At 40.4% G+C, this 13857-nt stretch overlaps 2 protein-coding genes across 3 annotated transcripts in view; one reads left to right on the top strand and one right to left on the bottom strand.

Moving 5' to 3' along the window:
• Positions 1-6961, top strand: part of PPM1L (protein phosphatase, Mg2+/Mn2+ dependent 1L) — a 196869-nt gene extending 189908 nt beyond the window's left edge. The window contains exon 4 of the mRNA XM_054039405.1: positions 2939-6961. Within this exon, the coding sequence (XP_053895380.1) occupies positions 2939-3285 (347 nt within the window). The 3' untranslated portion in view covers positions 3286-6961. The remainder of the gene's footprint in view (positions 1-2938) is intronic.
• Positions 1-13857, bottom strand: part of B3GALNT1 (beta-1,3-N-acetylgalactosaminyltransferase 1 (globoside blood group)) — a 36389-nt gene that overhangs the window by 5593 nt on the left and 16939 nt on the right. Inside the window, exon 5 of one of the 2 annotated variants that reach the window (XR_008446156.1) lies at positions 2436-2515. The gene's annotated coding sequence lies outside the window, so the exon portion shown is untranslated. Of the gene's footprint in view, positions 1-2435; positions 2516-13107; positions 13716-13857 lie in introns of those variants that run through there. The other variant, XR_008446155.1, reaches the window with a different exon arrangement.

Below are 13857 nucleotides of genomic sequence, written 5' to 3'. Positions count from 1 at the left end.
CCACATAGTTTAGAACTAATGTGTTGCATAAGTCACAGGAACATGATCATAATTTAGGATATGTCTACACCAATGGCTCTCAGCCTTTCCCGACTACTGTACCCCTTTAAGGAGTCTGAGTGATCTTGCATACCCCAAGTTTCACCTCACTTAAAAAATACTTGCTTACAAAATCAGACATAAAAACACAAAAGCGTCACAGCACACTGTTACTGAAAAATTGCTTACTTTCTTCTTTTTACCTTATAATTATAAAATAAATCAATTGGAATATAAATATTGTACTTACATTTCAGTCTATAGTATATAGAGCAGTATCAACAAGTAATTGTCTATATGAAATTTTAGTGTGTACTGACTTCACTAGTGCTTTTTATGTAGCCTGTTGTAAAACTAGGTAAATATCTACATGAGTTGATGTACCTTCTGGAAGACTTCTGTGTACTCCAGGGGTTCGCATACCCCTGGTTGAGAACCAGAGATCTACACTATGGAGACTATACCGGCATAGCTATGGTGGTATAGCCCTGTAGCATAAATGCAGTCTACAACCACTACAGCCTGACAGAAAGGGATTTTCGGTTGGAATAGGGGATTTTCAGTTAACTATGTTGATGGAAGCTCAGAGACCTAAGTAGAGTCGGCTGTGAAGCATCGAATTAGATGCTTGCCTTGAAAGAATTCCATTTAGGGTTGTGAAGAGCCACATGCAATTTTGGAGCCACAAATTGATTGTCACTGATGTAAATAAGTTATTCACCTTGAACATTATAATCCTTTGAACTGAGCTGTCTAAAAAGCAAAATTTTGTATTGTTGCCAAAATCTTTTTTTCTGTAAAATAGGGATTATGCCTCATCAGTAACATTTAGAGATGCAGAATATGTGGTTTTAATGACAGTTTTTAAGTATTTTGTTTGCATGATTGAACAAAGAAAACATTAAAAGTAGTAAAAAAATACTTTTTCATTTAGCTCTGTGGTATACAACATGTGCCATAGAAAAACTTCAGTCATTGCTTTACAAAGACAGCAAAAAAATCATTTTGTATCCATCAGTTCTGGCAGTAAACATTAGAATAAGTAGATACAATGAGTCTGTTGCATCAGATGTCTTTTCTGTAAGCATAATAAAAGATGCAGGCAATGCATTCCTTGAATTACAGGTGTATAGCATGCTCTAAAATTAACTGTCATGTATTGCAAATGTATCCTTTTCCTATCATCCCAAAACACACAAGACTACATTCTGACTATTTGCTCTCTTGTAATCATGTTTTTTTTCCCCAGTTGTCCTGTGGATCTTCTGCAATAAGTGCACTGGCTACATGTCATTCCAAGAGGCCACTCAAAAATGTACAATTGCATATAGCAACTGCCCAGGGTTTGGTTGACTGCATGTTTGAAAAGGTGTTTCAAATACAGTCTTAGAAATTCCCATTGTTCGGAACTGTGCATGTCTTAATATTGAGACTCCATTTTAAAAGTCTTCAATAGAGGTGGGCAGGGAGTGAGAATTATGCACAGATATTTGAGACTTCTGAATAGAATTTTCCTTCATGCCCATCATTATCCACTTTGCAAACATTCAGGCAAAAATGTTCTGCTCAGACTGATGTTCACATAAATTTAGGTTTGGGTTTTAACCAAGAATCAATTAATCATTAACTGAAATACAGTTTGAAGTGGAAGCGGAAATAGTTTAAAGATTAGGTCCTCCAACTAGGGAACAGGGAATCATGTGACTTATGTCCAAATAATCAGTTGTGGATAATATAGTTGCAGTGAATAGTTTGCAAGAAATAATAGGCTGGAATTTATTTGCAAGGCAAAAAATATAATTTTGAATAGCAAACTTGTGTAAAAAAAAAAAAAAAAAAAAAAAAAAAAAATCTTTTCCCGGACAATTTGTAAATCATGAAAAATGATTGCATTTATCAAATGAGAATTTTTCATACATATGTCGTCCACAGTGAAGGCAAAGTGACAATTTTACTGATTTTTCTTTTTTGGATGAAGAACTTCCATAACTTTAATGCTCATATTTTAAAGAGAGCAAAAAGTGACTTAAAATATAAATAAATCTTGATCTGTTAGTTCCATGCCTTGTCCTTGAGCATTATGAAGTTACCTAGCACACAAACTGCCTTTTTAAATCTTATTGTTTAAGGACCAAAGCCTGACCACGCTGAAGTCAGAAGGGGAATTTTGTCATTGACTTCGGTGTGACCATAATTTGCCCCCTCCCCTCATGAATTATGCTTAGCTTTGAGGATGGTGCTGCTGTTTGTACCAAGCAATCAGCTCCCTTACTTGTATTTTCTGTGCTGAAGGAGAATTGAATTATTTTCAGAACAAGTGTGTTCTGGGTCATTATCATTATAGCTCACCCAAGACAACTTGATGGAGGTGTCCATAAATGCTTTTGTTTATGTACCTTAGAGTGAGATTTTGGTCTTGCTGCAAGTGTTTTCAATGTTCCATTGCCTTCATACATCCTTCCAAATGAGGGAAAACCTGTTGGTGAATTGTACAAAAGCAGAAGAAGAGCTTTATGAAAATCAGAATCTAGAGATTCACTTTCAGTGTATTGTCTAAGCACTGACACAAGGCTCACTGGAAAGTAAACCCCTTAAAATAAGGGAGACCTCTCTGTTGACAACAATTTGACAGACTCATTTGAGGAGTAAAAAAACACAAAGCTGTGCTTCATTTTGAAAGGAGGTTTGTGATGTTATGTTTCAGCTATTTCAACAGCACTGGCTCACATTTAGACCCAATCCAACTCTTCACTGCATTGTATTGATGTTTATCTTACTTCAGGCATCTTCTACTTTTTGAGATATGTAATGTTTTTATCTGGGAATATCACAGATTTTACAGTGAATCTAGCAGTAAGTCATAGAGATGCAATTTAACAGAGTTTGTGTTTCATTGCAGGTGGCTTCATAAGCTTTAATGGCTCCTGGCGTGTTCAGGGGATTCTGGCCATGTCCCGCTCGCTAGGAGATTATCCACTGAAAAATCTGAATGTTGTTATCCCTGACCCAGATATTCTGACCTTTGATCTGGACAAACTACAGCCAGAATTCATGATCTTAGCATCTGATGGCCTGTGGGATGCTTTCAGCAATGAAGAGGCTGTTCGATTCATCAAGGAACGCCTGGATGAACCACATTTTGGTGCAAAGAGTATAGTTCTGCAGTCATTTTACAGAGGATGTCCTGATAACATAACAGTTATGGTGGTGAAGTTCAGGAATAGCAGCAAAACAGAAGAACAGTGAATTTATAACCGCTCTCTCTTTAAGTTTGATGAACTTAAAACAAACTCTTGCATTTTAATGTAGTAGAAGGTTCTAGTAATTATCATTAGGATTGTATGTAAAAGGAATAGGAAAGATCCCTCTGATCTGTTCTTTGCTGAACAAAAAGAACAACACGTCAAGTATGTTTTGGGTAGTTATAATAATTATAATGTTTCACACATTGTCCTGCCACACATGACCTGCCCCTCCTTTGAAATGGAAGGGTCAAGTCATATTATAGTTAATTTCTAAGGTTTAAAATTCCTGCGTAAGGTTTTTTTCAAATACTGATGATTTCTTAACTTTCTTTTCTAATAGCTGAAGCTGCATTCAGATTGGCACTGAAGGGGCAAGGAAGTCATAAGCAAGCGATAGGAATGACACTGCTTTTCACTCATATCTGTAACTAACCTCACAACTGCACTCTTCAGTGCTTCGCATCCTTGTTTATCTAATCTGCAGTGATAGATTGAAAAAGATTTGTAATTATTGGTCCGTGTTTTACATGAAGAAAAAGAGAAGCTAAACACTAGCCTCTGCCAGTCCACAATTGGTAACCCTCTTCATTTTTTAAAATTAAATATGCCCTTTCTACTACATAATTAGGTAAATAACGGAGTTCCCTGCATCCATGTGACCATCTAGTCTGTGTATGATTTTCATTACACTTCCCCTATGCCATACTGAATTCAAATCAACTGATAAACTCCCTCACCAAATTCTGAGATCTGATGCCTTCAGTCACTAAGGAACTAGTTCTCTCATTGCTGAAGAATGCTTAGCATTGATTCATTCACACTTTCTTCTGCTTTTTAGCAAAGAACTTTCAGAGACAAGTAGAGAAAAAAATACAAGATGCTTTTAAGCAAGGCAGAGCTTTTTATGATGTTCTAAGGAGTTTCAGTAACACTGAAGCTTAATTCAAAATATTTGTCAAGGAAGAAAAACCTAAAACAACATTTACGAGGCTTAGTGTTCACCACCATTGCCATGTAGGTTATTGGGAATATGCTTTAGTGGTGAAACGTTCTCATCACTCTAACCACGAAACTTTTAAGTTCTGATTTTCAACAATAATTGTATTTGGAATCTGTGAATAATGTAAATTTTATTATAGACAGCAACCTTCCAAATCTGGTATAGATCTGGAAATTTTAGGCATCGCTGGTTGCTTTATCATATAGTGATCTGGAAACAGAACAGTAACAGAGAATAGATAGTGTCTTAGCAGAAACCTTGGATTCTCTTTGTGAATAATAGGTCATACATACTAATGAAAACCAGAAAATCTAGAACAGAAAGAAGAGGGTGGGCACAGGCTTCTTACGTCATTTTGAGACCTTCATGGAATTGATTCTTTAAGTGAAAGATTTAATTAAAAAATCCAACTGCTGTACTAAGGGGAAAAAATCAAATTTAGTGCATTTTTAATTGTAGCTTTGCAATCACACTGAAGTGGTAAGAGGAAATATTAATGATCACGCTTCAGTTAAATTGCACTGATCTCATTTCTAAAGCTCTTCCAGGTTAGAGTGCTCTGAAATTATGTGAATGTTGTGCAGAGGTTTCATGATGATCCTTTTAAGTGTGAAACCCTGTACAATGCTAGAGCAGGAATTCTCAAAGTGGGCTCCAAGGAGCACTTGCTGGTCACATGGTGAAGCTTTGCCTTCCCCTTTCCATCTGCTTTGAGAGGCAGACGGGTCCCTCCTTGCAGAAAAGAACCCAAATGGTTGTGGAAACAGCTGGTTAGGGAAAAGAGAGACTGAGAGGTTTATTCCACTAAGGGACCACTACAAATGTAGAGGAGGAACCTGTAGGCATGAGCAGGGAATATAGCCCAGGAGCTATCTCAATCAAGTACTTCAGCAGAAAGCTGAATCACTTCAGCCTGTAGCTACAATCTTGCTGTAATGAATCTGTCAGTTATCAGTTAAGTCTTCCATACATACACAGGTGGGAAGCTGGAACTAGAATGATAGTTCTTCAGCTACCAAAAAACCCCTCTCTGTGCCTCTACCACATGAGCTAAAGGGAATTTCTCAAAGCAGGTACTAAGATTCGGACCTGTACCCTCCCTGTAGCTCAGCCAATAGATCACAGAAGGGAACTCCAGAGCTCTACAGGAGTGCAGCTAGAGTCACTTCACCTACTGTGGAGCAACTATACCTGTATCAGGAGCCCAGGAAAAAAGGATTTGACTGTGTTGTTAACTGTACATGTACAAATTCAAGTACCATCGTTGACACAGGCAAGGTGTGGGGTGGTGATTGGGAAGACAGGTAGGTGATACACAAGACACTGTTGCCTTAGCAGTGAGCCACAGTCTAGAGCCCTGTATAGGACTATTCGTTAAGCCTGCTCCTACTATTGTGGCAGCAGGATCTGTGTGATCCCAGTCCTGCTGCAAGGCTGGGCTCTCCCACAGTCTAGAAGCATTTGAGGAAACCAGTACTTGAGCACAGAATAGCTTTGCTGGTGGTACTGACCTACGTATTTATTCCAGGATTAATACTCAGAACTTACTCTTGTCTGATAACTAAACAAACTATCTCAGTCTATGTTCAATGTTTGCATTTGTGAAAGCATTAGTTATTGTTCTACCTTTTCTTGAATTTTCCTTTTATTGTGATCCTTGACCATTTTATTGTGACTCCTTTGCTATGCACTGTGTATGAAAACCTGTAGTCTGCCACAGCACTGTCAATAATTGCAATAACTCCCTTCCTTTGCCAAAGAAATTCACTTCCACCATCTCTGTTTGATATGACTGGTGGATTTTATTCTTAATAAAAAAAATGGGGAGAGGGCTGAGAGAGAGACTCACTTTAGGGTTAAAGAAAGTGATATATGAAGAGGGCAGGGACTGTGCAAATTTGCCCCCACACTCTGTGAATGCGTCTACCTTAAAAACCTACTTTCCTAAGTAAACCCTGCCAGTCATACTGTGCCATGCTGAAGTCTATAGCGATTTTGTGAGGTGGACGGCTATCCACTAGGGACAAGATTAAGAAGATCTACATCTCACTTATAAAAGCCTTTAATGTTCAGGTGGTTGGGACACTCACCTGGGATGTGGGAAACCAAGGCTCAGCTCCACAACAAAGTGGGGATTTGAAAACAGGCCTCCTGTATCTCAGATGCATGCCCAAACCACTGGTCTATTGTGTATTCCTGGGGGGTGGGGGGGGGGAGAGACACACATTGCTTTGCCCCCCCCCCCGAAAATGTCCTGATCTGGTTGCCCAAGCTGTCTTTAAGTGGGTTAAGCACCCTTAAGGGGTGCTCAGCATATGCCTATTGGATCAGGCACCACAGGCAAGAGAGGCAGGGAATGCCTTGCTTGCAGTGAGCAGCTTGGTGGTATTACCTTTGATGCTCTTGCACATGCCCAGTAGCAGAAACTTAGGCACCTGGGGAGCTTAGGTGGGTACAGGGTTAGGCAGCATCTGAGCAGGGGTTTTGAGGATTTCAGTGGCACCTAAGTGTGGACTTAGGCACCTAAGTCCCTTTGTGGATCTAGCCTAAAGTGGCTGTATCCATGTCCAAATACCTGGTCCCTTGAGTGTGTGTCCAGATGTGAAAGGCTCCTATATTAAACTGGTGCCAGTGTCCAACATATGTATTGTTCATTATTAAATAGTGTAAACTTGTAGTTACCCCTCGCTTTTTTTTAAAATGTTGCTCTTATTGCGAATGGTATTCTAAACTGGTGGTTTTCCAGAGCCAAATTAACTGAGTACACTTTTATACATATTCTTATAGCAGACCCTGCAGTTTTACTGTGTTGTGTTATACGAGTGCTGTACTGTGAACTCTTCGCAAAGACTGCGGTTTAATAATTAAAGAACTATAATCTATCCTCACACAACTGTCTGTCAGCAAGGTCCTGATGTGCATAATACACTGCCTTTCTGTGTGATCATCTCTCCCTCTAGTGTCTTGCCCAAGGAAGTATAGTAGCCTACTGGCTGAAAGCTAATACAGTAGAACCTCAGTTACGAACACTAGAGTTACAAACTGACTGGTCAACCACACACCTCATTTGGGACCGCAGTCAGGCAGCAGTAGAGACCCTCTTCCCCTCCCACCCCCCCAAAAAAAGGGGCAAATACAGTATAGTACTCTGTTAAACGTAAACTATTGAAAAAAAACAAGGGAACATTTTAAAAAAAGATTTGACAAGGTACGGAAACTTTCTGTGCTTGTTTCATTTAAATTAAGATGGTTAAAAGCAGCATTTTTCTTCTGCATAATAAAGTTTCAAAAGTGTATTAAGTCAATGTTCAGTTGTAAACTTTTCAAAGAACCACCATAGCGTTTTCTTCAGAGTTACAAACAACCTCCATTCCCGAGGTGGCCATAACTCTGAGGTGCTACTGTATTAGCTCCTTTAGCACAAGTAGAAGAGCCATGAAATTTACCCCAGTGCAGAGGTCCTGTGTAAGGTCTATACATACCCACTGCACAGGAGTGAACTTTATACTAGTGCTGAAGGTCCCAGATTCAGTCTCCACTGATGATTGTGGTGTCTGAACATATGCACCCATGGTTTATTACATATACAGATCCAAGAGCAGAATTTAGCCACCAAAAAGTTTGAGGACCTGTTTGGCATTTAGAGCCATGTCATCAACTTGCCCTGCATTCCTTGCCAAGATCTCTCCAAACATGGTTGTCCTACCTTATCCTATCAGTGAATGCATTTGAAGCAACTTAACTGTTTGTTTGTGGCATCCAAAAGTTTGGTGACAGTACAGCTTGTTCAGGCCACCGTGGCCAAACATGCAGGTTCTGAAATTCACAGATCGTCTCCAGGTTGGCAGCACCAACCATTTTGTTTTGTCACTTTTTTTTTCTGTAACATTTAGTATTAAGCACAGGGTTTGAAATGAAAGTGTCTGGCCAGTGAAATGCTCCAGAAAATGATTTTTAAAAATAAAGGGCAGGAATAGTGATCTTACTCCCATTGAAGTCAGGGGAAGATTTGTCATTGATTTAAGTGAAAGAATCAATAGTAAAATAAGTATTAAGTTATTGTTTGTATAGTGACATTTGTTTTATGGTAACCTACTTGTGGTGGGTAAGAGGTTTAGTGTTTACTCTGTATAACAGCTATCTGATGGTGCTTTAACTTTATTAGTAAGTCAGAAGAACTTCTTTGCTTTAGAGCAGTTAGGCCAGCTTGAAGTAACAATATATTTGCTAAATAAGTTCTAACTCTGCATTTTGAAAATATAAAAAGCTTTTCAAGAAACCAGCTACCTTTTAACAGACAAGATATCACTGCACTAAACAGTAGGAAGATACTGTGATACATGAGTGTTTATTTCACATGGATAGGAAAAAAATCAGTATTGTTCTTTAAAAAATCTCAGCCTTCCATTTTCTAAAATAGGTTTTAGGCCTCAATCTTGAAGGTTGTTCTGCAGTAGTCTACCAGTCCAGAGTAACGTCTAGGATCAGGACCTTTAAAAAAGTAGTTTTGGAAAATGGAAGGTTCAGGTTTTTTATTAAAGCTACGGGCAATTAATTTTACTAGTAGCTTGAGGTTTAGCAGATATGTAATATAGCTGCTAATCTTTAATGGTTGTTAAGTTTGTAATTATCTTTGCAAATCTAAAGACGAACCTCGTAGGACATTTACATTCTAAATTAAGTATTCTTTTGTATATTGAATTACTAGGTTTGTTTATATAGCACTGAAGGACTTGGCTTTTGTGTGTCACATACAAAAGTTTCATTGAGCAGGACCTCTGAACATGGAGTATATATAGAATCAGGAGTATCTTAGGTACAGTAAAATGTACAAGGTCAAAGCAACTGAAGCTTATGTAAAACTATAAATATGATTGTGAACACCACATTCGAGGTCTTCTGGAGGAAAAAGGTTTGAATCCTAATTTTAGAAGAGGCTAGTTTCTTGTATCTTCCTAGGACCAAGAGGGGGGAAGTCCATATTCTTTGAGCCACAAAGGGAAAGGGGGACAGTATTTCCCTGCATTTACAAGTCCTAGATTCCAACAGCTCTATCCTTTGAACCTTTGGAGGTGCATTAGTTTATAGGGAACCAGCTGCTCAGAAATCCAGTTCAGTGTGTATTCTATACAGGTAATTCACAATAAATCACTAATCAGTTATGGTTAGATTCTTTATAAATCTAAATGCAGAATCTATGCAGCCGTAACATAGTGGTTTCAGTTAATGGTCAAATAACGTCAGTCCCAAAACAAGTATGAGAGGGGTAGCCGTGTTAGTCTGGATCTGTAAAAAGCAACGGAGGGTCCTGTGGCACCTTTAAGACTAACAGAAGAATTGGGAGCATAAGCTTTCGTGGGTAAGAACCTCACTTGCATCTGAAGAAGTGAGGTTCTTACCCACGAAAGCTTATGCTCCCAATACTTCTGTTAATCTTAAAGGTGCCATAGGACCCTCTGCTGCTAGTCCCAAAACAGACAATCGTGTCTGTCTGAGTAGAGTCTCTAAGTAAAATACCACTTTTTAAAGACTATCACACAGGGACATAACATCCCTTTAGAGCGTTAGTGTTCAAAAGCTAAATCTCTGAAGTAGTTTTTGTTCTATATTGACTCAATTCAACTCTCCTTAACAAACTACTCAGATTATACAGGTGTGAGATGTAAAATATAGACAGTGGTTTACCAAGGCAGGTTTTACCAATAAGGCCTAGTTCTTGTCTAGTTTCATGACCATTCGCTTTTTAATTTATTATAATGAGACTTTTGGGATCCCTGTGATTCTACTACTGTAGTGGAATGAGGAGCGGGGGTGTGGGTGGGTAGCAGGGTACTTTAGAAGTAATAATACAAGGACCAGTATTGCAGTTAGAGATTGTAGAACCATGTCTGGCCCTGGTATATGGAAGAGTGCTCAGGAAAAATTCTTATACTTTTTTATGATTGCTGTTTGGGTTGTTAGAAACCTATCAGATCAGTGCAGTATTTTGTTACCTTTCTGTGCATTATAAGAGCAGAGCCTGAGGTATGTATGACAGGAACTAAACCACACGGTTTAAACAAGTAGTCTTTAACATTTTACATCATCATATCCAAGATCCTCTTTATGCTTTACAAAGTTTGCAGTTGCTTTTCATTCAAAACCAAAAGCACTTAAAGTTTGCATTTTTATTTCAGAAATCTAAGTTGTGAGAGAAAGGTCTTCTCTATAGCTTTAAGGAACGCCGCAGACAAAGCATTACAAAGAGTCCTGGGCAAACCAGCAGATTAAATTTTCCTTATCTTGCACAGTAAGTCAGTATGAATATACTATTGACACCTTAAATGAACTTTTAAAAGTCTGGCTATTAAGAATCAGTCAGATTAATGTGGGTTACAGAAAGTAATGTAATAAGTAACTACAGTAACAAAGCTAGAGATAGTGAGGTTTTAGCTATAAAGTTAAAACACAACAATTAGGCTCAGTGGGGTTTCATTTATTCTACTTTATATTTTCAATACATGACAGCATTTGCTTGTTTTAAGGATGCAAAAAGACCTATTGAAGGTGAGACAAACCATAATATAGCACAAGTTATGTTCTCTGAGATTAGAAAGATACCTTTTTAGCAGGCATCTACAGAAAAACCACATGGGCCTGTTAGGGATGATAATCCTTTTATGATTATCAGAGGCCCAACATGTATTTATAAACTAAGTGACAGTTTTCATATTTTAGAAAACATGGACCCCACTACACAAGGAAATAAGACAAAAGCCATATATCCTTGCCTTATGGAAAGTGTTTGTTTCCTTTACATCACACATTACTACTAGTATACAAACATGTTTTTTCAATCTTTGAAGTGTAATATATTTTAAATAGCATCAAGTAGATTACTTTAACAAGCAGCATTCAGCAGAACACATTTCAAATCCCTCCCAAATCATATATTCTACTTCAAGAATAGGAAGAGCTACAATTTTCCTATAAGGGTCCAAAACGTCACTCAACCCTAATCCCCTTGATGTCAGTGGAAATTTTGTCTAAGGAGTGCAGCATTGAGTCCCATGGTTGCAGCTTCTGGGTTTTATAATTTAAGGGTATGTCTACACTACGGGATTATTCAGATTTTACGGAAACAGATTGTATAAAGTCAAGTGCACGCGGCCACACTAAGCACATTAATTTGGCGGTGTGCGTCCATGTACCGAGGCTAGCGTCAACTTCCGGAGCGTTGCACTGTGGGTAGCTATCCCATAGATCCCTCAGCCTCCCCCACCCATTGAAATTCTGGGTTGAGATCCCAATGCCTGATGGGGCAAAAAATATTGTCGCTGGGGGTTCTGGGAACAGCCTCACCTCTCCCTCCATGAAAGCAACGGCAAACAACTGTTTCGCGCCTTTTTTCCTGGGTGAACACTGCATTGCGGACGCCATACCACGTCAAGCATGGAGCCCGCTCAGCTCAAGACAGCAGTCGTGAACATTGTAAACACCTCACGCATTCTCGTAAGTTTATGCTGAACCAGGACCAGAAAAACCAGGCGAGGAGGAGGCGGCAACTGCAGCGCGGCGACGAGAGTGATGAGGACATGGACACGGACACGGACACAGAATTCTCTCAAACCGCGGGCCCCGGCACTTTCGAGATCATGTTGTTAATGGGGCAGGTTCTAGCCGTGGAACGCCGATTCTGGGCCCGGGAAACAAGCGCAGACTGGTGGGATCGCATAGTGTTGTGGGTCTGGGATAATTCCCAGTAGCTGTGAAACTTTCACATGCGTAAGGGCACTTCCATGGAACTGTGTGACTTGCTTTCCCCTGCCCTAATGCACCAGAATACCAAGTTGAGAGCAGCCCTCACAGTTGAGAAGTGAGTGGCGATAGACCTGTGGAAGCTTGCAACGCCAGACAGCTACCGGTCGGTCGGGAATCAATTTGGAGTGGGCAAATCTACTGTGGGGGCTGCTGTGATGCAAGTAGCCAAAGCAATCACTGAGCTGCTGCTACCAAAGATAGTGACTCTAGGAAATGTGCAGGTCATAGCGGATGGCTTGGCTGCAATGGGATTCCCTAACTGTGGTGGGGCAATAGATGGAACCCATATCCCTATCTTGGCACCGGGGCACCAGGGCAGCCAGTATATAAACCGCAAGGGATACTTTTCAATGGTGTTGCAAGCACTGGTAGATCACAAGGGACGTTTCACCAACATCAACGTGGGCTGGCTGGGAAGGGTTCATGACGCTCGCGTCTTCAGGAACACCAATCTGTTTAAACAGCTACATCAAGGGATTTACTTCCCAGACCAGAAAATAACTGTTGGGGATATTGAAATGCCTATAGTTATTCTTGGGGACCCAGCCTACCCCTTAATGCCATGGCTCATGAAGCAATACACAGGCAGCCTGGACAGTAGTCAGGAGCTTTTCAACTACAGGCTGAGCAAGTACAGAATGGTGGTAGAATGTGCATTTGGACGTTTAGAGGGACGCTGGCGCACATTACTGACTCGCTCAGACCTCAGCCAAACCAATATTCCCATTGTTATTGCTGCTTGCTGTGTGCTCTACAATCTCTGTGAGAATAAGGGGGAGACCTTTATGGCGGGGTGGGAGGCTGAGGCAAATCGCCTGGCCGCTGATTACGGGCAGCCAGACACCAGGGCGATTAGAAGAGCACACCAGGAAGCGCTGCACATCAGAGAAGCTTTGAAAACCAGTTTCATGATTGGCCAGGCTACAGTGTGAAAGTTCTGTTTGTTTCTCCTTGATGAAAACCCGCCCCCTTGACTCATTCTCTGTAAGCAACCCACCTTGCTTTCAAAGGAAATAAAGGCACTATCGTTTAAAAATCATTTATTCTTTATTAATTGATTATAAAAAGAGGGAGAGAACTGACAAGGTAGCCTGGGTGGGGTTTGGGAGAAGGATAGGAGGGAAGGAAAAGGCCACTAAAAAAGTTCAAAGTAATGACAACCTTTTGGTTGGGCTGTCCACTGGGGTGGAGTGGGAGGGTGCACGGAGCCTCCCTCCCCTGCGTTCTTACATGTCTGGGTGAGGAGGCTATGGAATATGGTGAGGGGAGAGGGTGGTTATACAGGAGCTGCAGCGGCAGTCTGTGATCCTGCTGTCGTTCCTGAAGCTCCACCAGACACCGGAGCACGTCCGTTTGCTCACGCAGCAGCCCCAGCATTGCATCCTGCCTCCTCTGATCCTCCTGCCACCACCTCTCATCTCGAGCGTCTCTCCTCTCCTCACATTGGTCCCTTCTTTCCTCACGTTCACTGGCCTCTTTCCTGTACTTTGAAACCGCGTCCTTCCATTCATTCAGATGAGCTCTTTCATTGCGGGTCGATTCCAGAGAACATTTCGTCACTCATCCTTTTTTTCGCTTCCTTATGTGAGATAGCCTTTGGAACCGAGGAGGGAGGCTTGAAAAATTTGCAGCTGTGAGAGGGAGGGAAAAAAGGGAGAAAAGTATTTTTAAAAAAAGATACATTTTACAGAACAATGCTTATACTCTTTCACTGTGAACAACACTATTCACATTACAGAGCACGTGATTTCGGTACAAGGTCACATTTTGCAT

Source organism: Malaclemys terrapin, chromosome 9 (assembly GCF_027887155.1).
Source record: "Malaclemys terrapin pileata isolate rMalTer1 chromosome 9, rMalTer1.hap1, whole genome shotgun sequence".
NCBI classification, from domain to species: domain Eukaryota; kingdom Metazoa; phylum Chordata; order Testudines; family Emydidae; genus Malaclemys; species Malaclemys terrapin.
This window is presented reverse-complemented; position numbering and strand designations above follow the sequence as displayed.